This window comes from Typha latifolia, chromosome 8 (assembly GCF_019914945.1).
Source record: "Typha latifolia isolate L0001 chromosome 8, TyphaL0001v2, whole genome shotgun sequence".
Classification (NCBI taxonomy): Eukaryota; Viridiplantae; Streptophyta; class Magnoliopsida; order Poales; family Typhaceae; genus Typha; species Typha latifolia.
In genome coordinates this window covers 12,935,352-12,954,630 of record NC_133093.1, presented here as the reverse complement: position 1 = coordinate 12,954,630, position 19,279 = coordinate 12,935,352, and the positions used below count along the sequence as shown (strand labels likewise).

The window sequence follows — 19,279 nt, the reverse complement described above, 5'->3', positions numbered from 1 at the left end:
AATCTATTTCAAGATAAGAAGATAAAACAAAATGGGCTATTCTCCTTTTTTTCTCCCTCAAATCATGGGTTATTCTCTCTCTTTTTTTTCCTCAAATCTTCTTAAAAAATTTCAAACCAATGAGTCGAATTTATCCAAATCTGGAATCAAGGGGGGTTTCCAGCCCAATTCCAATCCTTTTTACTTGAATCACCTATTTCTTTTCCTAGTACATCATATCAGAGTACGTAAGGTCATATGCATGTTTGCCACTAGCTTGATAGCCTTGGCCACTATGAAATATCTTTTACAGAAAGTTAAATTTGCTTTATACAATCACTACCAAGAAAAAAAGTTTGCTTTTGAAGATAATCGAGTGTCATTAAGTCCCAATACAAAGCAAACCAGTTAAATTAAGTACAATTATTGGAAGTTTAAGGTCCAGAAGCGGATATTCTACAACCGGGTTGTAAACTTATCTAACCTAAGATATGCCTCTGAACCATGGGGTTATTTGCAGCAAACAAAACAAAAAAAAAACTAAGTTTTAATAATAGTAAGATTAGGCTCTTGGAAACTGAGTGGGTCCATTTTCTCCACTAGATGTATACCCTTTTATAATAAAGTACGCACAATTTATATAGAAAGCATGCACAAAAATCCAAATACGACTATTACTAAAACTTTAGAAATTTTTTGTGCAAATGCCTACTGAACCATGGCATAAACTAAGGCTGTAATAAAGATGAGTACAACCTAGGTTTTAGAGAATCCCAAATGCTTTAGTAGGTGAATGGAGGCATCAATCTTTCAGAAAAAAGAAGCACATAAATTTCATAGCATTAAATCAACTCTGGAATTATCTTTGGTCCCCATGAGAAGGCTACAACCACAATAAAGTCGTTACAATTGACATAATTTTTAGCCCAAGCTAAAGTAGGACTTCGTAAGAACTATATGTATATTGAATAAGCCTCTAAAAGTCCTCTTTCCTTCTGTTTTTTAAACAAAAAAAGGTCCTCTTTTGTACTGTTAGTGGTTTTAATAATATGTAACTTTTTTCTTCGGGTGCAGTTGTCACTGGGTGTAGGTAAGTTTGGATTGATTTAATTTAATGTTTCTATCATTGTTTGGTACTAAGTAGGATTTATATCTCTATTGAGTGGTTGTGATTGTGACATAATAGCGGTGTAAGCACAACGTGAACAGGAGAACCATGTGATGGTTTTCACACAGTTCTAATGTGATGCCCTCTAATGCCTAAGCTAGTTTTCTGGGCAAGTCTCGCTTGCCTCTGAAGCAAGGACATTATCTTCCAACTTCTCGTTGTTTGAGAGTCCTATCCTTTGGTAAGAAGACACCATAATCCTCCTCTCTGGTGATTTCCAATGGTGTTAATGGGCCGAACTCTTTAGCTTCTTTAGAATAATACTTACAGGTTAAAGTTGGGCTAGAAGCCCATATCCAGATGTGGGCTTCTTTGCCTTAGCTACAGTGCGGCCCAATAAGATGGGCCACATCCCAAAGGTTAAGTCTACTAACTGTTATTGGGCTTTTTTTGTACATATACCCCTATAAAATTGGTAGTATTTGTATATATTCTTCAAAACTGGATATTTATGTATAGACTCCTATGAAATATATTATTTACATCTATAACCATCAAAATGTGATATTTGCATGAACATACCTTTCTAGAAGTCACTCTCGGAAACCCTTGAGCTGCCAAGTCGTCGCAGAGAGCACGCAGCCATACCTCTCTCTCCCTCTTTCTCTCCCTCTGCTCGCTTGGAGAGTCGCAATGCAGAGGCAATCGATCGGCTCGCCTGGATCAAAGATCCAGATCAAGGGTGGCGTCTTCACGGGAGGAGCGGCGGCGGCGGTGTCGGAGGCGGAGGCGGAGGAGGAGGAGGTGAAGGCGGAGAAGCCGATCCGCTCGAGCTTGCGGGCGGACCGATCCATCCACCTCATCCCTCTCCTTACCATCATCTGCTTCCTCGTCCTCTACCTCTTATCTCACGACCCTTCTCCCAACGGTCTCCCACTCGATCTCACCTCTCTCGATCTTTTTTCCTCGTTCTCCCTCGTTACTTGACCGTTTCTCTGGTTTGTTTCCAGATTTGGCGAGCTTCGGCATCGGCGCTAGGCTTCTTGATGCCAAAGGTACAATGCCTTTCCGTTAAGCGGCCCGATCCGAAGTTTTCGTAAAATTTTGGGATTTTACGATATCTATTTTTCGGTTTTCGTAGCGGTGTCGGTTGCGGAGATCGGGCGGCACGACGTCAGCGGCGTGGCAGCGGCAGTACGGAACAACCGGGGCTTGAAGGAGGAGGAGGGGAAGCTCCGCCACCGCAAGCTGGGGCTTCTCTAGTGTCGGGCGCACGTGCGGCTGGTGCCTCCGCACGTGAGATGAGGTCAGGACGCAGGAGCCGTTGGAATGGCACGTGCACCGTTCAGTGTCGTGGGCTTTTTGTAGATTTGGATTGATTCGTTGTCCTATAAATTATTTTTTTGTTCGTCTAAATTCGAAAAAGTTTGGTTCGTCACCTTCAACTCTAACGTGCGCCGTGGCCGATCAACTGATCAAAGCCCGTCGTACTGACAGCTGGCTCCAGCTGGATGACAGCTGGCTTTGCAATTAAGGCCCGCGGCAATTCCGCCTCCCAACGGGATAGGCGTTTACTTTCACTGTGCCGCGGGAGCAACTTAAGCGCTTACTGGACTGAGGACTGGCCTACAGGGAGCTGCTTTACTGGAAGAGATAAACTATTAATAGTGCGGTCTTGATGGGTTGTGCCCTGTGCCCTGTGCCCTGTGTCCTGTGCCCTGTGAGAGTGCTGCTTCGGTGCTTTTGGGTTTGGTTTGCTGCTGGTGCACTCATCAAGGGGGCCTCCGAATTGCTTAGTTTTGAGAAATAATGGGCATTGCCCAGTTTTTGAATCCTCCGAACTGCTTAGTTGCACTTATGAATGGACATTTTGGTTGTATTCTTTATGTTGTGATCTGCATGAGTGGCTAGGTTGGATAATGAATGCTTGAAATGTTAGGGTTTTTCTTTTATATTTGATATATGTACGTATATCTCTCAAAACACAATAATTTTACATGTATATTTTTGTAAAACCATGAATATTCGGTAGAGTTAAATGGACAGTTAAAATTTGAACAATTTAAATATAAAATAACAAACAAATTATTCTAGTGTTTAGGCATAATTCTTAGTTAGAAGTATTTTTTATCTTTTTAATTTAATCATTCAAACTTAATTTGAATAGTAAGTAGGAGTATATAATAAGTATACATTAATTGTATGCCAATGCTAAAGGATAATTGATGCCCTATACGACCAATGCACTGGCTGAAAGTTCATTCTCCATGTATTATTGGCACACTTATATGCTTCGTGAATCGCATTAACAATAATTTACTAGAGTTTGGATAAAAACGAAAAACAAGAGCAAAAGAAACAAAATAGGGAGCAGCTTAATTTGGCCTGACTGCAATCAAAAACTCTTGCTGTGTCCTTAAACATTGATGCAAAAGAATAGCAAATAGTTGCAAATTTCACCGATACAAACTTCATGTATATACAATTAAGCATAAACCAAAGGACTCATACAACCTGTACAGGCTTAGGTTTCTCAGACTGCTCATCTACTGTTCCATTAGAATGCTCATCAGGAGGGACTTGAGTAGATTCTGATATGCTACCACCTGCAAAGCCATTCCCCACCACCTCCTTTTCCTGAACAGCAACAAAATTCTTCTTCCCCTTCGATCCTACGTAACTCGCAGCTGCGACAACCTTACTGAGGGCACCGCGGAACCAGGAGGTGCCGGTAAGCACATAGCTGTTATTGAGGAAGACAGAACCAGCAGTGCCAACTTTCTGTTCTGCAACTGCAATGGCTGATTTAGTCTTCTCAGAGACTTGAAATTTCTGATCCATTTCCTTGACCTTCTCATTGACAGAAGTAACTTTCTGTTCAGCTGCTGCAATTGCTGATTTAGTCTTCCCAGAGACTTGAAATTTCTGATTCATTTCCTTGACCTTCTCATTGACAGTAGTAACTTTCTGTTCAGCTGCAGCAATTGCTGATTTAGTCTTCTCAGAGACTTGAAACTTCTGATCCATTTCCCTGACCTTCTCATTGACGGCAGAAGTGCCTGCGCTGATCTTTTCGCTGAGACCGATCCTTTTGTCGAAGGTTGAGACTCGAGCAGTGGCAGCGGATGTCAAGCGGTGCTTCTCGTCGAAAGCCTTTGCTTTGTTGAGGGCATCTTTGCCTAGGATGAATCCCTTGGCGAGCATGGCATTGACAATGTCCTCAGCCTTTTGAAATGCAGATTGCGCGCCGCCAACAGGCTTTCTTTCTTCAGACTGCAGTCAATTGGAGATCGTTGATCAGATTACTATAACAGGCTAAGGTTTGGTGAAGAAATTAATATCGAAAGCATATGGCACGCAGTTTACTGTTGGAGCAGCTAAGGCAGCCGCAGGTAGTTCGTAATCCATGGCCGGAGTAATGATGACAGACATATCAATTATTGTTGCACCCTTCAATTACGAAGAAGAGATTAAAATATATATATAACGAGTATAAAATTATATGAACAGGAATTAACTTTAGCAAGCATTAACTGTTAATTAAATTGCTAGTCAAGAGAGTTCATCTCCTACCAGAACAAGGATGAGATAGAGCAAAGAATAGAAGGGAATTTATACCGAAAGAAGCAAAGCGGTTTCGACTCCCTCTGAATCCCGGAAGGTGATATATGCAACTTGAGACGATTCTTCGCTGTAAAATTAAAGAAGTCTAAAAGCAAAAACCTAGGAAATTAAGCCAAAGAAAATTAACGTCCGATAACTGAACGCATACAGCGGCTGCATCTCAACGTAGAGAATGTCACCAGAAAAGGAAAAGAATTCCTCGATTTCCTGCGAAGATGCTCGGAGCGATACATTGCTTACTTTCACTGTCCTTACCTGCAGGCACCCAAAGAATCAACTGAAATATTAGCTATTTCTTGACAATTCTGAATTAAATACATAAATTACTAATCAATCAATGAGACAGAAGAAATGTATAAAAATGGAACCAAGAGACAAAGTTATAATCATATTTGAAGTGGTTTTATAGTTCACGAATGCTTAGAGAACTGAAAATTTCAAGATTATTTTTTCCCTTAGAAATCTCACGTTCGATCGTATACGAATCAATTTTCATTATCTCGGAGTGCAAAGAAATGCTCACCGGCATAGCTGTCGACCGTTGAATTCGAAACCTCGAAGCAATAGAAAGAGAGGCGATTAAAGGATGAGAAGTTTCGTGGCTACTGGCTAGCTCCAAGGTTCGGGATGTACGTTTATAGGCGGCCAAAAGGGTCCAAAAATAAACCGGGTTTATGGGAGATTTGTCGTACAACTTCGAAGTTTTCCGATTGAAAATTACAATTTTGCACCTCAAGCGTTACAGCAATGGCCGGTCTTGTATAAAGTTTGGCCAGCTCGAGGGCGTAGAAGAACGTGTTGAGAGTAACAGGTGCGTGAGGGCACGATCGTCAAAATGTTTATTCCCATGGGTTTCTGTGACTTCGCCTCACGTATCCGACGTGGCTCGAAAGAGCATCTCAGCAAGCCAAAAAGAAAAAAGAAAGAAAAAAGAAAGAGGTTAGTGTAGACTTTTTTTTTTAAAATTTTTTTTGAGAAAGGATTGAGAAATAAAACCCGATTAAAGTTTTAATAAAGCAGAGGAACAAGAAAATTTAGAGTAGAAAGGTAAGTATAGATTATGTTTCACCAGATGGCACTTCTCTTGATAAATTGACGGTCATCAGTTCAACCAGTGGATCACCGAGATTGCTGGTTTATTTATGATTAGTTTAAATATACGAATAATATATTTTTAGTTATAGATAATTATAAAAACTAAAAAATGTATCTATAAAAACAATAAAATAAAATAACGGGTCAATTATATTTCTGGTCTGATAATAAAATCAGAACGGCTTGGTGGTGATTCACTGGATGCAATTGCATTCGAATAATTATGCCTTTTAGAGTCAAGTTGACTAATGCACACAAACTATAACAAATTATATTTGTTTATAGATAAGGGCAAATTATTTATCAATCTATTAAACTGATACATCAAAGCGTAACTACATATAACATAAGATATAATTAAAGAACCTCTTCGGAAAGCATTAAGCATGGAAAGGACACGCATGGCGGCGGTAGAAGGGCACAAGACGAGGTCAACTTCGAATGATGCCTGCGATAAAAAGGTACGTACGCCGCAGCCATTATTCGCTGATCAAAATATTTTTATCGCCTAATTCGTAGAAACAAAGAGAAAAATCGACATATTATAGGCGGAGCCAGAATTTTAGTTAAGGAGGTTAATTATTGAGATGATTAAATTACATGTTAAATTAGAACACCTATTCAAGACAAGATTTCTGTGTTAAAAACTTAACAGAAACATCAAAAAAGAAAATTATAGTAAGCAATAATAATAATATAAGATTAGCTTTACAATGCACTAAATGTAACCAGGAGCTTTAGTCATGTAAAGTAGTAATACAAATATTAAGACCTGCGTAACTTTACAATTGCAAACAAATCGTATCACTGATTTTATTTCACTCCTCTTTAACTTGCCTTAAGAGGATGGCAAAGAACAATCCCATGCCTCGATGGCTCACTACGATGTTTGCTGAAGACTTCTTTGAAGATTGCACAAGGCACAACGAGAAGAAGAATTTCTACTGCATCTCTTCTTTCACGTCCTTGTGCATTCTGTGCCTTCTAGATCACCAAGAAGGCGAATATATTCAGGTCTGGCCCCTCTCACTTGCTGATGCTTTAATATGTTACATTATCTTGTCTTTGCATAGAATATTGAACAGTGCTCTTTAAAATTTAAAGTTTGATTCAGATACATATCACTTTTAAAAAACCAAAAGCATACAGCTTGCCCCTGAATTATTTCAAACATTACAATCTCTGCCATACAAAAAAAAGCAGTGTTACATTTTGACATAGTATAATAAGAGGTAAACTGTTCTATGCTAGTGAATCACATTAACATCTCAGTGCTTCAGGAATATCTCATTATTTCGTAGGATGCTGATTTCTAAAGGGCTATCAATATTTTAATATCATTTGGCTTCCCAATGATGATTTCCCTTGCATGTTGAGGTTGCGCAGGGAAACATATCAGCCAAGCCAAACCAAGCCAAGCATTTTTCCTAAGTGTTTTAGTCAAGCTTAGTCGTCAAATGATTATTTTCTGATAAAATTTCAGATAAGAAAGTACGTGTATCGAAATGTTGTTAACGTACAAGACATGAAGAAGCACTTCAGTTGTTCTGGCATACAGGTGTGTGATCATTGTTAATTGCAAGCACACTAACTTTTTTTCCTTGCTTTTTCCCCTCTTGTTTTCTTTATTTTTACAGAAATACTATGCTAGATATAGAGAGGCAAATTGTAAGTGGCATCACCACCACTACAAGATATATAGTTTCTGGGACTCGTACATATACCATCAGTTACAAGCTAACTGTCGCACAAATGGTTACTTCTCCAAATAATAATATTGGAGGGTGGTTGGCCTAATATAGGATCCCTGTTACAATTAAGGCTACCCAGGAATCAGCATGATACTCAGAAATGAACCATCAGCTTGACTTAAATTAGGACTCCTAAGGACATAAGTTATCCCTCGGGTGGAGCTTCAACCATCATGGATCCAGGGGCATCCAGCAGTTGAGGCACTTGGCGTTGAGGGTGGGAGGTCGACTCTCCTCAATGGTGGTGGCATTCAGTTAAACCATAAACTATGATTTCAACAAGCTTAATGAGTAATATGTCAAATCTAGGGTACAATTTGTCCTAATATGTGGTACTATTTTCTCTTCACAGACGTACTTAATCAACAGTCACAAGGTAGTACCTTTGACGCATAAGCCATCTGCAAGCAAGAATCAAGTGACCAATTCCAAGAGCATTTGTTTACATTGTCAAAGAAGCTTGCAAGAGTCCTTCCAATATTGCTGTCTAGAATGCAAGGTAAACTCTCTTCCCTAGCTACACATTCCTTTATGATCCAATTCTTAAATTCACTAGCAACGGAAAAGTAGTAAGCTACTACGAAGCATAAATCTTTGATTTTCAAAGGTGGTCAAGAAACTACATCATGCAGCAAATATATCAAATTGGATACTTGCTCAGGCCTAAGGATCTCATAAAGATATATGTAGTTGGCACAGCAAGTTAAAGAACAGATGGTTCTAGTGTCAATCTCAATTATAACCTAGAAGCAAGAATCAAAACAAATTATCTTCCATAATGACTGAATTCTTTTTCTATCAAAGATATCTAATTTCCTACGGATTTAATATAATCTACTTGATGTCTAGACTTATAGACAATTATAAAGTTCATGGCGCAAAAGTTTGTGGGTTTCTAAAACCTTTAAGCAGCAATTCAACATCTCTTCTACACAGATTCAACAATAGGATAAATTTACATTTAAAAATAAAATAGCTGTAGATGATGTAAAGCATCAAAAGATATCCAAAATCTTATCCCCGCTTCTCTAGGTTAGATAATTGATTGATAGGTCATATAATGCTTTAATCTAATAAATACTCTAACTAGATCCTATTCACTTGAGGTGCAACTTGTGATCATTCAAACTATTTAATTCAGCATTGGAATTTTATACTTTGTTGAACACTTGGATGATTATATATACAGTTTGTTTATGTGATTATGTCTATTCTGTATTTTTTGTTTATAATAATCCAGGCTTTTGTCATCTATGGAATAGAAGGCAGAAGAAAACAAAAGGAAGACCCTTCAACTACTGCCAATGATAGACCAGCCATTGATGATGACAATGACAATCAAGTTCAACCTTCAAAAGCAAAATCAATGCAAAGGATATCATTCAGAAGACATAGAAGAAAGCAAGAAATGCCCTGTAGATCACCTTTCTTTTAGGGTTGAGTGATGGGTCACCCAGTTGCCAGTCTGATCTAATTGTTACACGAGTGATTTTTAAAGGGCTAAATAGTGTCTCACCATGTCCTGTGTCAGAAGTAATGTAAAATTTTGGTTCTTTCTAATGAGACTGAGATAGGAGCTTTCTTATGTCTCATGTCAGCTTTGTGACATACAAACATGTGGGGTGCCCGTCATATCCCTTCCCTTGGGTGAACTAATCCAAGAGAGACTAAGAGCTTGGGAATCATTTCCTAAGTTTAGCAGATTTCAAATCCATAATCACTATATCATGTGCAGGAAGGGCACAGAAGCCCAAACCAAGGAACTATTAAGATTTCATCTACTAAAACCTTGTTGACACTTGACAGTATACCAAACTGTAAGCTTAACATGAGTCCATATAATCACCAAGGAACAAAGGTTCTCTAGCTGAGAGCCATATTAAAATCAATGTAAATATGGAGGGCAAGGGTAATGAATGGAAGCAGCTTGACAAGTCAAAAGGCAATGTTTTAGGGTATATATCTTACATTGAAGGAAAAGTATAAGATATGTGATCTAGCATTTCCAGTGAAAAATACAAGTCACCGTAAAGGATTAAAGTCCTTGGCATCTGACTACCATATTTGACAACTATGTGAATATCAAATCTCAATAGAATGGTAAGAGTAGCAAAGATAGGAGCAACATAATTAGCTGTAATAGTCCTAGTCTAGAGATACTATATGGATGCATCAACCAATCAAACTTTAAAGAAAAGATGAAAAGAAGAAAAGCGAACAATTTGAATAATCTCAAAAACGGATAAACACTAACTTTAAGAGTATGCCTAACTTCGATTGTAGCCATTAGAGGATCTAATGCCAAGATTATCTAAAGCCCAGTATAAGCAACGCAGGAACATTCCTCTAATGCTAAAAGATTAGCAGAGTTCATGTAATGACCAACCTCTTAACATTTTAACCTCTAAAAATTTCTCGTCTGCTTGAGTGGATGGTTGACATGTTCATTCTGTCCTGCTCGTTTGAGTTGATACCCACCTGAGAGAAATTCAAAGAGGCACACAAATCAGCTAACCGTTGATATGACGGAAAAATCTATTCAGATCTCTCCAATAAGGTTACAAGATTCCTTAGAAAGTCAATGAGGGCATACCACATCATACTAGTGCATATGCAAGTACATAATGGTAAACTAGTTAATGATAGCCTATAAAGGTTCATTTATAGTCATTTGAAATTTTGAATAATCATTGCCTCATCTTATGTTAGACACTAAAAATCTGGAATTGACAAAAGAAAGCATGCGCTGATGATGAAATAACAGTTTTCTCTCATGGCCCAAGCATTCTAGTGCACAACATATCAAGGAATTTCAACCTGAAAACAGGAAAACTGGCAAGCATTCAAAAGATTTAGCTTCTGCAACAGCCAAAGACAACATAAAGTCAATCAAAATTTGAATTAATCATGGATTATAGATAAAACTGTCTTGTAGTAGGATAAAAAAGAGCATCTCCCAAACTGTACATTTACTCCTTAATCTATAATGTGACTATTTGGGTAGATGTGCAGACTGAGATATGTAGCATGTAAATGCTATTTCTGTCTTTATACTTGGAAACACAACCCTACATCTAACCATTCTCAGAGAAGAACACATAATCAAGAATATGAATCTGCACACCAAACAGAACAAAATCTGAGTTCAGCACGGCAAGCATGAGCAAGATACATTACGATCCAAAAGAATCAAACAAAGATAACAAATAACATGAGCACAGCAACAATACAAAGATAAACACCTTTTCTTCTCCAGATGATCCAATATGGAACGACGAAAACAAGAATATGTAACACCTACGAGACAAATAATATATAGAAAAACGAAGACAAACAAAGCAAACCAAGAACTAAGCATTGATGTATAATTATATATCAGAAGAGTTAGAAAGTATACCGGGTCTGGAAATCAGGTTAATTCTCGATCGAGGACCTGCGAATTTCCAACTGTCTTCATCCAAGGACTTCACCTCCTTCTGGAGAGCTGCCATTACTTCCAATTTCAACGCTGACAAGGAGGAAAATGCAAGAAAATTTGTAAGGAATCCTCCGATCCGTGACGGGCCAAGAAGATAAATGAGAAACAAACAACGAAGAGAGTAAAATGTTATTAAAAAAAATAGATTTGGGTATTTCTATTACCGGCTAGGGCTTCGTCCTTGCGGTCGAGTGCGGAGATGAGATCGGTGGGGAAGTGGTAGGCGGAGGAGTCGTCGCCGAGTCCGGCATTGCTGCTGCCGCCTGGGCCCGCACTCGTCGCCGACACCGATGACCTCGCTGGTGAGCTCATTAGCCTTTCACGGAGGAAAGCGTATGATGTAATACGTAATGTTACCCTAAAGCCCACGGGAAATAGCCAAATTATTTAATAATTAATTTCTCTCTCCTAATAGAACAGTGAAGATTAAATAATACTAAATAAAATTAACCGAAAGCATCGATTATTTTTTTTAATTGTAAGTATAAATAAATCATATTATATTTCTCTCTTAGCTATCTTTTTTTTTTTTTACAAAAAAAATAATAAATTAGTACAAGTTGACGCTCTTATTATTAAGTAACAGTAATAACAATGAGTAATAAAAAATACTTAAATTCTAATTTTTTATTAATTAATTTAGTCTAAAATATCTTATATACTCTTTAATTTATTAAAAATTAAAAATTATTTTTAATAAGTAATTGGTTAATATGGAATCATTGCTCAATAAGAAATACTTATTGTCTGTCACACACCGCCCGGCAATATCGAGGTTTTACTTGGAATAAATAATAAACAGTCGTCACGTGCCACGTAAGCCTACCAACTGGATAATTTACTACGATATTAACTATAATAATCATCAACTTCTCGCGGATTAAACTTCTATTCGTATTAATATTTATTCAAGGGGATTGTGTTTAGTTTTTAAACATTAGAATCCGCAAAGTTTTAAGTGGAGCTTAATTTCAACACCGTGTCAAGTAGCGTCAAGCACAAGACGTAGCGGCTTAATTCAACAATTAAACTTGAGTTAAGAGATTGTGAGTTGAATCAAGTTTCACATCTTAAAAGTAGTGAACAAGTCCAATGAATATGGAAAAAAAATAGAGTGTTTACTCCTAAACAATAGGCAGCTAATCCGTGGTTGGTAACAGGCGTACATCAACAGCACTAACATAAGATTGTACGACTGCCCAGTGCCGACATCTCAATCATCTCAATCCTTTGACGTAATAAAATTATAAGCTCATCGAGTGAAGGAATAGAGGCGCGTTTTGCTGGGAGTAAGAAGAAGTGGATAAAGATAGAGACGGATAAGATCACACGTGAACAGCTTTGCCATCGAGAACGTCGTCCAAACTCCGAGGTTTGAGCACGCATCATTATCATCATCATCATCATCACCTCTCGATTAAATTCCTCCCTAGCTTTAGATTTTTTATTAACGTGTTTGCGAGTTCCTTTTGATTTGGTTTTTAGGACCCAAGAAGTAACTTGATTAGATTTTGGTGCATGGGATGCTGATGAGGCTTGTAACTGTCAGTCTACTGTTTGTTAATTGACACTTAATAATCTCGTCGTGGTTTTCCTTCATGTCCAAAGTATTTATCCCCTTTTCGTTATTATCTCACAGAAGTTGCTGTTCTTTTTGAAACTTCTGTTTTGTCATGTATATATATTAATCTAAAGAGATTTATCAAATTTGGACTACTCTTCTGAAACAAGAATGCATTTCGAGAGTGTATGTTGATGACGATGCTCGCTGCGACGGGACAGAAAGATGACTTCAATCATTTAAATATGAATTATAAGTTGGTAAACTGTAAAATATTTCAGCGTTCCTTATATGGGTGCATAGATCGGATCAGAAACTAAATATAATCTACCAATCAATTCTAGGCATATTTTTCATTACTAAGGAGGTCTTCAATTCTAAATAATATTATAGAAAAATTGTTCGGTAATTTGGTGGTGATTTTGTTCGATTTGATTAATAGCTTGGCATTACGATTAATTTTGAGAAGCAACGCGACGGTTTAAATCAGGTCTGACGTTTGATTTGAAACAATTATTCGACGATATCTATAACTTAAAACCTATACTAGATAGCTAAAAACTTAGTGGAGCCTAAGTGACTCTGTAATCTGTATCTAGAGAAGGTTGGCCTATTGTCCAACCAATGTCTAGTCTTCAAACTCATAAATAAAAGAAGAAAAAAAAAATATAAATATGATCTACAGATCACATTGTAAAATCCCAAATAGCACGAGGATAAGGAATCTACAAGTTGCCCCTGATCCAAATAATATACTATTGCATCTAGGATCCATAGAACCAGAAAGTTGCCCTCGGTCCGAAACTGCAAATATGACTCAAATCTACAAAAAGGATTACAAAGAAAAATCTCAGATACCATACCTCATGGCAACTAACCATTCTCCATGGTTAGAACACAATTCACCGTAAACAACCAATAACGCTAAGAAAAAAAAATACCAGTAAGATAGCGAATAAATAACCTGGTGAATGTACTAACCCAAAAAAGATAAAAAGACATGGTGGATGATAAAAAGAAATTGCTATTAAGAGGACAATGTGAATGAACACAACAACCTGTTATATATATTGGTCTATCAACATTTCTTTTTTTCATTCAAACGTTGCTCCTTGGAAAAGCAAGAGGTCAACAATTTGCGTCATTCTAGACAAATAGTGGATGATCGAAATCTTCCTATATATGATTGTCTAGCGCTGGAGACCATCAGATGTCACATTAGCCTAGCTCAGTAGATCTCAGATTACTTTGGTGGTAATGATGAATGTATAGATAATATATCACATTCCGGGTTCTGATGAAAGAAGCCCCATCTGCTCTGTAAGGTTCTCCATATTATGAGCACTGTCCCAACTATTCCCTGATCTTTCCTGCTTCTCCTTCGTTTCCAGTGAACTAGACTCTGCTTCTTCTGTGTCGCCAGATAGAGGACTAGCAGCAAGGAATTGCTCCCAGAAAGAATCAATAATGCCAGGAAGTTTTGCCTCCTCATCATATAGGATATCATCTGTTTCAATGGGCACAGCCTCATCCACTTCCACTGCCATATGGTTCAAATATGTCCGCTCGGGCTCAGGCATTACAAACTTATCTCCAGAAATGTTGACCATGTTGTCCTCAGGCATTATGTCTTGCAACTCAGGAAAATCCGGCATGCTCATATCAGTTGTACACGGAGCAATGGTATCTGCGACTGCAGAAGGAACAGGCATATTTGGCAATTTACTGGATAAGTTATTATCTGCCAAACCAACAGGCGACTGGACCTCTGGAGCAGCTGAAGATGAGCATATTGCTGAATAACCAGAGCTTGCTGTGATATATGGAACACCTGAACTAGAAGGAACCTCTGCCAGGGTAACCCTAGAATTCCGAGAAGAAGAGGTGCTATCAAAAGCTTCAGACGGTGGGACGAAATTCCCTAATAGAAAGCTATCAGAATTGTTTGGAGATTCCAACCTAGAAGAAGCATCCATCTTCAGGATCTGCCTTAGCATTGCTTTGGCTGCTTCATTTATTAAAGGCTGATACTTGATTATCTGGCCATCTGGTGAAGTATTTTCACCATCCAGTCTGCCCTCTTGCTTGGGCAACCTCCTTTTCTTGCTAACTGCAGCTATTCGTCTGTTGCCGTCATTTTGCTGCACAAATTGGGCCAAAAATCCAGGATTCTGCATGGCCTTCGCCAAGAATGACATCATTTGCTGTTGGCGCTGTTCCATTCCCTGAAGGCGTTTGCCTAGTGTTTGCAGCTGATGATCTGTGGTCTGTTGCTGCTGCCTTAGCCTGACCAGTTCTTGCATGAGTACATTCTTATCCCTCTTGAGCATCTCAATTTCTTCCTCCAAGCCAAACTTCCCCACCTCAACACATGCAGCAACTGAAGGATTCTGTGGTTGAGGCTGCTGTGTCTGACCATGAGCATGGGATGGTTTTCGCCTGCTGATAGTCTTCAGCAAATGTTTCTGCCCTCTTAGGAATCCCTCGTTTGCAAATTCCCATCTATCAGGATCAACTTTTCTAAATCCCTGCTCACAGAACACCAGAAAACACCCTGAAGAAAAGAATAAACATAGGATAGGCATATTTCATAAAATGAAGCAATCTGTTTTTTCTCTAGGAATAGTTGTTGTAGAGGCTGAAGATAAATTTTAAGACTAATAAAGAAAAAGAATGGCCTCCGGCATCACAAACCAGGTCCTACTAAGTGACAAAATATTAAGATCCAAAAGATAGTTTCCTAAAGGCACCAAGACTTCTCCTGAAAGAAAGTGTCACTAACTTTAGAGAGTCTTTAGTTGATTTCCATGGAAGGAACAAGATTCCTGCAATCCAGTTAGGAGGAATCTAAGATCAAAATATTGGATGTGAATTTGTCATTGAATTCATGCAAAGGTGAATAGTTGTCCGAGAATCAATAGCTATCTAATAGTTAGTTTTGGTTCTTCCATCTTAGTTTCGGAGATTAATTCCTCCCTAATATTATAATTCACAATTTCACGGTTCCTAGAAAAGCAAGGATTAACACAAATTATCTTCAAAATAACTTGATTACAAGGGTCTTCGGACTGAATTTCCGTGTAAGGAGTGGTTCCTCATTCAGCATGCTGCATCTTACAGAGTACAAATAGGACTTGTGTTGACTTTTGTTAGCTCATTTGTATCACATCAACATATCAGCATAGATTTGACTTATCAAAGTGAATATAGACTTTCTCTGTAGTGTAAGTTCCAAAGTTCATTATGCCCTGTCTGTCCTCATACTCATATACCGATATGCAGATATATAATTATATCCATTTAGTAGCTCTGGCAGTCATCAGTCTATAGAAGCTTCAACGGGATGTTTAACACAAGGACATACTTATATGCCTAATGCAAATTGAAATAACATTTTTCACAATAAAAAAGAACTTTTATTTAGAATACATAGTTCTAAAAATATATAAGATAAAATGTTGAGACAAGAGAAATAGGGTCTGCAACCTGTTTGTCAAAAAAAAGAAAAAATGTTGACACAAGAATTTTTAATAGATAAATCAGTCAATCAGATATTCAATAGGTCCTGACCTACTTACGATGCTTAATTAGAAGGACTAATAAAGAAGCAAGAGTAGAGAAAATGGTCATCAAGGGAAGTGGGCAAGGTAAGGCGACAGACCATGGTCTCAAGATATCTAACTTCAATATCACAGTGGTTTTATTTTTGATATAGTTCTCACTGTGGAACAGCTGGTTTTATTTCTAACGTAGTTCACACTGTGGAACAGCTGATACTCTGGTAGTTTCAAAACATTACTTTAACAACTTCAAATATCTTCCTGAATGTATAGCATCAAGTTTAGTGCCATACAGCACCACAAGTATACAAATCGGCAAACTAGTAGCATGGAAAACCTCATCAAAGAGTCAAAAAGTTCCTAGATGATCCATCAACATTCAAAACTCGCCTATAATAATCCTTAATGCCCATCCTTCTAACCATCATCAGAGCGTCTTTAACCTATGCTCCATGCAGACAGCCTTCTGAGGGTAATCTTGCAAATTTTAGGGCCTAATAAATAGAGAATGGATTACGCATATATATCCTAATTACTGTTTAGGGGTGAAAGGAGAAAAAGAAGAAACAAAAGATGTACGAACGCATATATATCCACATCTCACCCTTTTTTGGGGGAGTCCAATTTTCCCAATCTTCCTCAACACACCTTCCGAGTATAAGAGCAATCTCCCTCAAAATTGAAACTCTCCCAAACGAATTCCATCAATAACTAAGTAAATGAGAGATGCAAACTTCCGACTAATCCAAAAGATCAAAGAGAGCAAGAAGAGCACATACGTAGGTATTGAGCTGGCGTACGAAGCTGGAGAAATTATTGTGTTTGAAGTACTTGGGAAGGAGATCTCTCGCGAACTCCGGCGTATTCCAGACCACGAAGCTGTTGTTCTCTGGTCCCCAAGATACGACCGCGTCCGTCGACGGATCATCCACCATCTCGTACGTCTTGCTCAAGAACGGCGGCGGCGCGCCGCCGTTCACGCTAGGGTTCGCCGCCGCCCCACTTCCTCCTCCTGCGCCGTCCATCCCCTTCCGACCCCGCTCCTGCTTCCAGAAACCCTCACCGCGATCGCTTCGATAGCATGCGGTCGAGATCGGAGATTAGGGTTTACAGAACGAATTCCCGATGCCGAAGGGGAGAGGAAACTTGATTCCAGGGTCTCTGCTCTTTTACTTTTAGCTCCCTCTTTTCTCTTTCTCTTTTTCCTTCAATTTTCCTTGGGCTAGAGCGAAGAGGGTTTAAGAAATGGGGTCGGGTATTAATAGGGCCCCGTTAGGGCAACGACGACGGCGTCGGCAATCGAGCAACGAATGTATCAGACTCAAATGCCCCTGAATGCCATAAATTTATCAGTAATAGCTCGTTTCAAGTCGACGGCCTAGATATATTCGATGTTAAGATTTACGGTTGGAGATTGAAAGATTAGAGGGCTATTTCTGATGTTTTACGTAACTATGTAGACATTTGTTAGACCACGCGATTGGGTGACTCCTGGGCAACCGACGACGGCGAAGGGAGCCTATCCGAATTCACGTGCACCGCAGAGGAGGAAGTTTGAAATTACTCCATTGTCCTTAAGCGAGGTTCAAAATTACTATGGAAGAAGGACGATGATAAAATTAACGAGGAGTGTTTTGGTCATCTGGAATTGGAGTGAAGGGAATATCCTCTCTTGTTCCTCGGTATTTTTAGGCGTTGGATTAGAGAAAAATCACAATATTATAAACGAAAGAGAAAGAAAATTCACAAAAATGAGAAAAGCCCAGGATTTGTATCTTTTGTTCGCAGGCCTTCGAGAGCTGGGGCCTAAATCTGTCGGTCCGAATTCCAAAATTTGGCCCAAAATTGCAAGTTAGCTGAGTTGGGCTTGCAACCGAGCCCAAATCTTCAAGCTAAGCATTAAAAAAGTAGGGGTTGTAATCGCGTTAGAGCTTCGATTGAGATTAGTTTGGAACCTAGCTTAAAATAGTAAACTCAAAGTAATTAGATTGAATTCGAGCCGAGCTGCTAGGTAAGTATATTCGAACATATTTCAAATTTAGTCTAATTCAAGTTTGAATCAAACTTGACTCATTTTAAATACGAGCCATTGTGAGAGTAAAACAAGAGACTCTCATGGAGTCATGGGTTCACTATCAGAGATAGGAGCGGGGAGCAACAACAGCCGTAGAGCCATGGGTCAAACACCAGCAAAGATAGCCATGGGGCGACACCAGCAAAGAAGCCACGGGGCGACACCTGTTAATTTGGAGGCAAATAGAGACAGACGCCATGAAAAGGTAATTCGGCCCTGTCGATGTTTGATATAATGCCTCAGAGACAACCATTGGCGCTCTGCAGACATTTCCTGCAGCTGAGATACTTGGCCGAGAGCTACCCAAAGATTAGAATAGCTTATCCGAGTCCCAAGAGCGTCGTTATAATTTAATCATCGTCATGAGCCATCTTTCAATAGACTAACAAGGCAGGGAACAAAGCGCTGTTCCTTCTAGAAGTGCAATATTCGAAGCCAATCTTTCTCAAAAAGGATAATCATTCAGCACCTACTCTGAGGTGGGGCAACCTTTTTTTTTTCCCGAGATATTTATTTCTCCTCGTATATATATATATATATATATATATATATATATATATATATATATATATATATATATTAGCAATCAAATTATGAAGACATATCACCAAACACTGGGCTTATTATTGTACTTTGTTTTTCATCGTTTAGAGAAAGCTAAGTTGGATGTCAACTGTGAGTGACTCCTCAACCGCATACAAACTCGTATGTTTATACTGTGCGCTTAATAAACAAACACAGTGTCACCTGTAGCCATTATTACACTAATGGCAAGTTATGCTGGGCTTAACTTGTTCCGCGAGCCTACCGTAACGATGAAAAGAGGTCTTGTTGGACATGTTAGTATGGGGCCCAAAGGAACAGAGGCTTTCGATCATGGATCAGACGGTGCGGAATAGCCGGACTGGGGCCCACCTGGCATCCAAGAGAATCGTACTGGTTAGCCACGTTCCTGCGAGCGTGGGATGCATCATTTATTTTGGCGTATTTTGGCTTAATGGGTCTGTTATTATGCGGTGAGCTTACCACCTGGCACAAGGTTATTTATA

General features: G+C 38.8%; 4 protein-coding genes across 5 annotated transcripts; 1 reads left to right on the top strand and 3 right to left on the bottom strand.

The window, feature by feature from the left end:
- Positions 1-1,609: 1,609 nt before the first annotated feature.
- On the top strand, positions 1,610-2,973 carry LOC140794000 (uncharacterized). The gene is made up of 3 exons (XM_073145807.1): positions 1,610-2,015; positions 2,098-2,142; positions 2,229-2,973. The coding sequence occupies exons 1-3, from the start codon at positions 1,781-1,783 to the stop codon at positions 2,348-2,350; spliced, it is 402 nt and encodes a 133-aa protein (XP_073001908.1). The 5' UTR covers positions 1,610-1,780; the 3' UTR covers positions 2,351-2,973.
- Positions 2,974-3,451: 478 nt separating this feature from the next.
- Positions 3,452-5,663, bottom strand: LOC140794071 (binding partner of ACD11 1-like). Its single transcript, XM_073145907.1, has 5 exons — positions 5,235-5,663; positions 4,860-4,966; positions 4,706-4,778; positions 4,454-4,537; positions 3,452-4,360 (listed from the first exon to the last, which is right to left on the bottom strand). Exons 1-5 carry the CDS (start codon positions 5,238-5,240, stop codon positions 3,593-3,595), a joined length of 1,038 nt encoding a protein of 345 aa, XP_073002008.1. The 5' UTR covers positions 5,241-5,663; the 3' UTR covers positions 3,452-3,592.
- A 403-nt stretch (positions 5,664-6,066) lies between these two features.
- LOC140794447 (protein SAMBA) lies at positions 6,067-11,389 on the bottom strand. 2 transcript variants are annotated; one of them, XM_073146479.1, is made up of 4 exons: positions 11,200-11,381; positions 10,955-11,065; positions 9,944-10,035; positions 6,067-6,254 (listed from the first exon to the last, which is right to left on the bottom strand). In XM_073146479.1, the coding sequence occupies exons 1-3, from the start codon at positions 11,345-11,347 to the stop codon at positions 9,962-9,964; spliced, it is 333 nt and encodes a 110-aa protein (XP_073002580.1). In that variant the 5' UTR covers positions 11,348-11,381; the 3' UTR covers positions 6,067-6,254; positions 9,944-9,961. The 2 variants fall into 2 exon arrangements, with proteins under 2 accessions (XP_073002580.1, XP_073002579.1); XM_073146478.1 differs by lacking the exon at positions 6,067-6,254 and adding an exon at positions 6,480-6,988 and having other exon boundaries at positions 11,200-11,389.
- A 2,215-nt stretch (positions 11,390-13,604) lies between these two features.
- On the bottom strand, positions 13,605-17,438 carry LOC140793802 (heat stress transcription factor A-1-like). Its single transcript, XM_073145509.1, has 2 exons — positions 16,936-17,438; positions 13,605-15,124 (listed from the first exon to the last, which is right to left on the bottom strand). Exons 1-2 carry the CDS (start codon positions 17,179-17,181, stop codon positions 13,877-13,879), a joined length of 1,494 nt encoding a protein of 497 aa, XP_073001610.1. The 5' UTR covers positions 17,182-17,438; the 3' UTR covers positions 13,605-13,876.
- Positions 17,439-19,279: the final 1,841 nt, after the last annotated feature.

Coding starts and splice junctions, on each gene's coding strand:
- LOC140794000 (XM_073145807.1), top strand. CDS start 1,781: ATGCAGAGGCAATCGATCGGCTCGCCTGGATCAAAGATCCAGATCAAG. Junction 2,016..2,097: donor TCACGACCCTTCTCCCAACG/GTCTCCCACTCG, acceptor GTTTGTTTCCAG/ATTTGGCGAGCTTCGGCATC. Junction 2,143..2,228: donor TAGGCTTCTTGATGCCAAAG/GTACAATGCCTT, acceptor CGGTTTTCGTAG/CGGTGTCGGTTGCGGAGATC.
- LOC140794071 (XM_073145907.1), bottom strand. Junction 4,538..4,705: donor AAACCGCTTTGCTTCTTTCG/GTATAAATTCCC, acceptor TCGTAATTGAAG/GGTGCAACAATAATTGATAT. Junction 4,361..4,453: donor CTGCCTTAGCTGCTCCAACA/GTAAACTGCGTG, acceptor AATTGACTGCAG/TCTGAAGAAAGAAAGCCTGT.
- LOC140794447 (XM_073146478.1), bottom strand. CDS start 11,347: ATGAGCTCACCAGCGAGGTCATCGGTGTCGGCGACGAGTGCGGGCCCA. Junction 11,066..11,199: donor CAAGGACGAAGCCCTAGCCG/GTAATAGAAATA, acceptor CCTCCTTGTCAG/CGTTGAAATTGGAAGTAATG. Junction 10,036..10,954: donor TAACCTGATTTCCAGACCCG/GTATACTTTCTA, acceptor AATTTCTCTCAG/GTGGGTATCAACTCAAACGA.
- LOC140793802 (XM_073145509.1), bottom strand. CDS start 17,181: ATGGACGGCGCAGGAGGAGGAAGTGGGGCGGCGGCGAACCCTAGCGTG. Junction 15,125..16,935: donor TACGCCAGCTCAATACCTAC/GTATGTGCTCTT, acceptor TTCTGTGAGCAG/GGATTTAGAAAAGTTGATCC.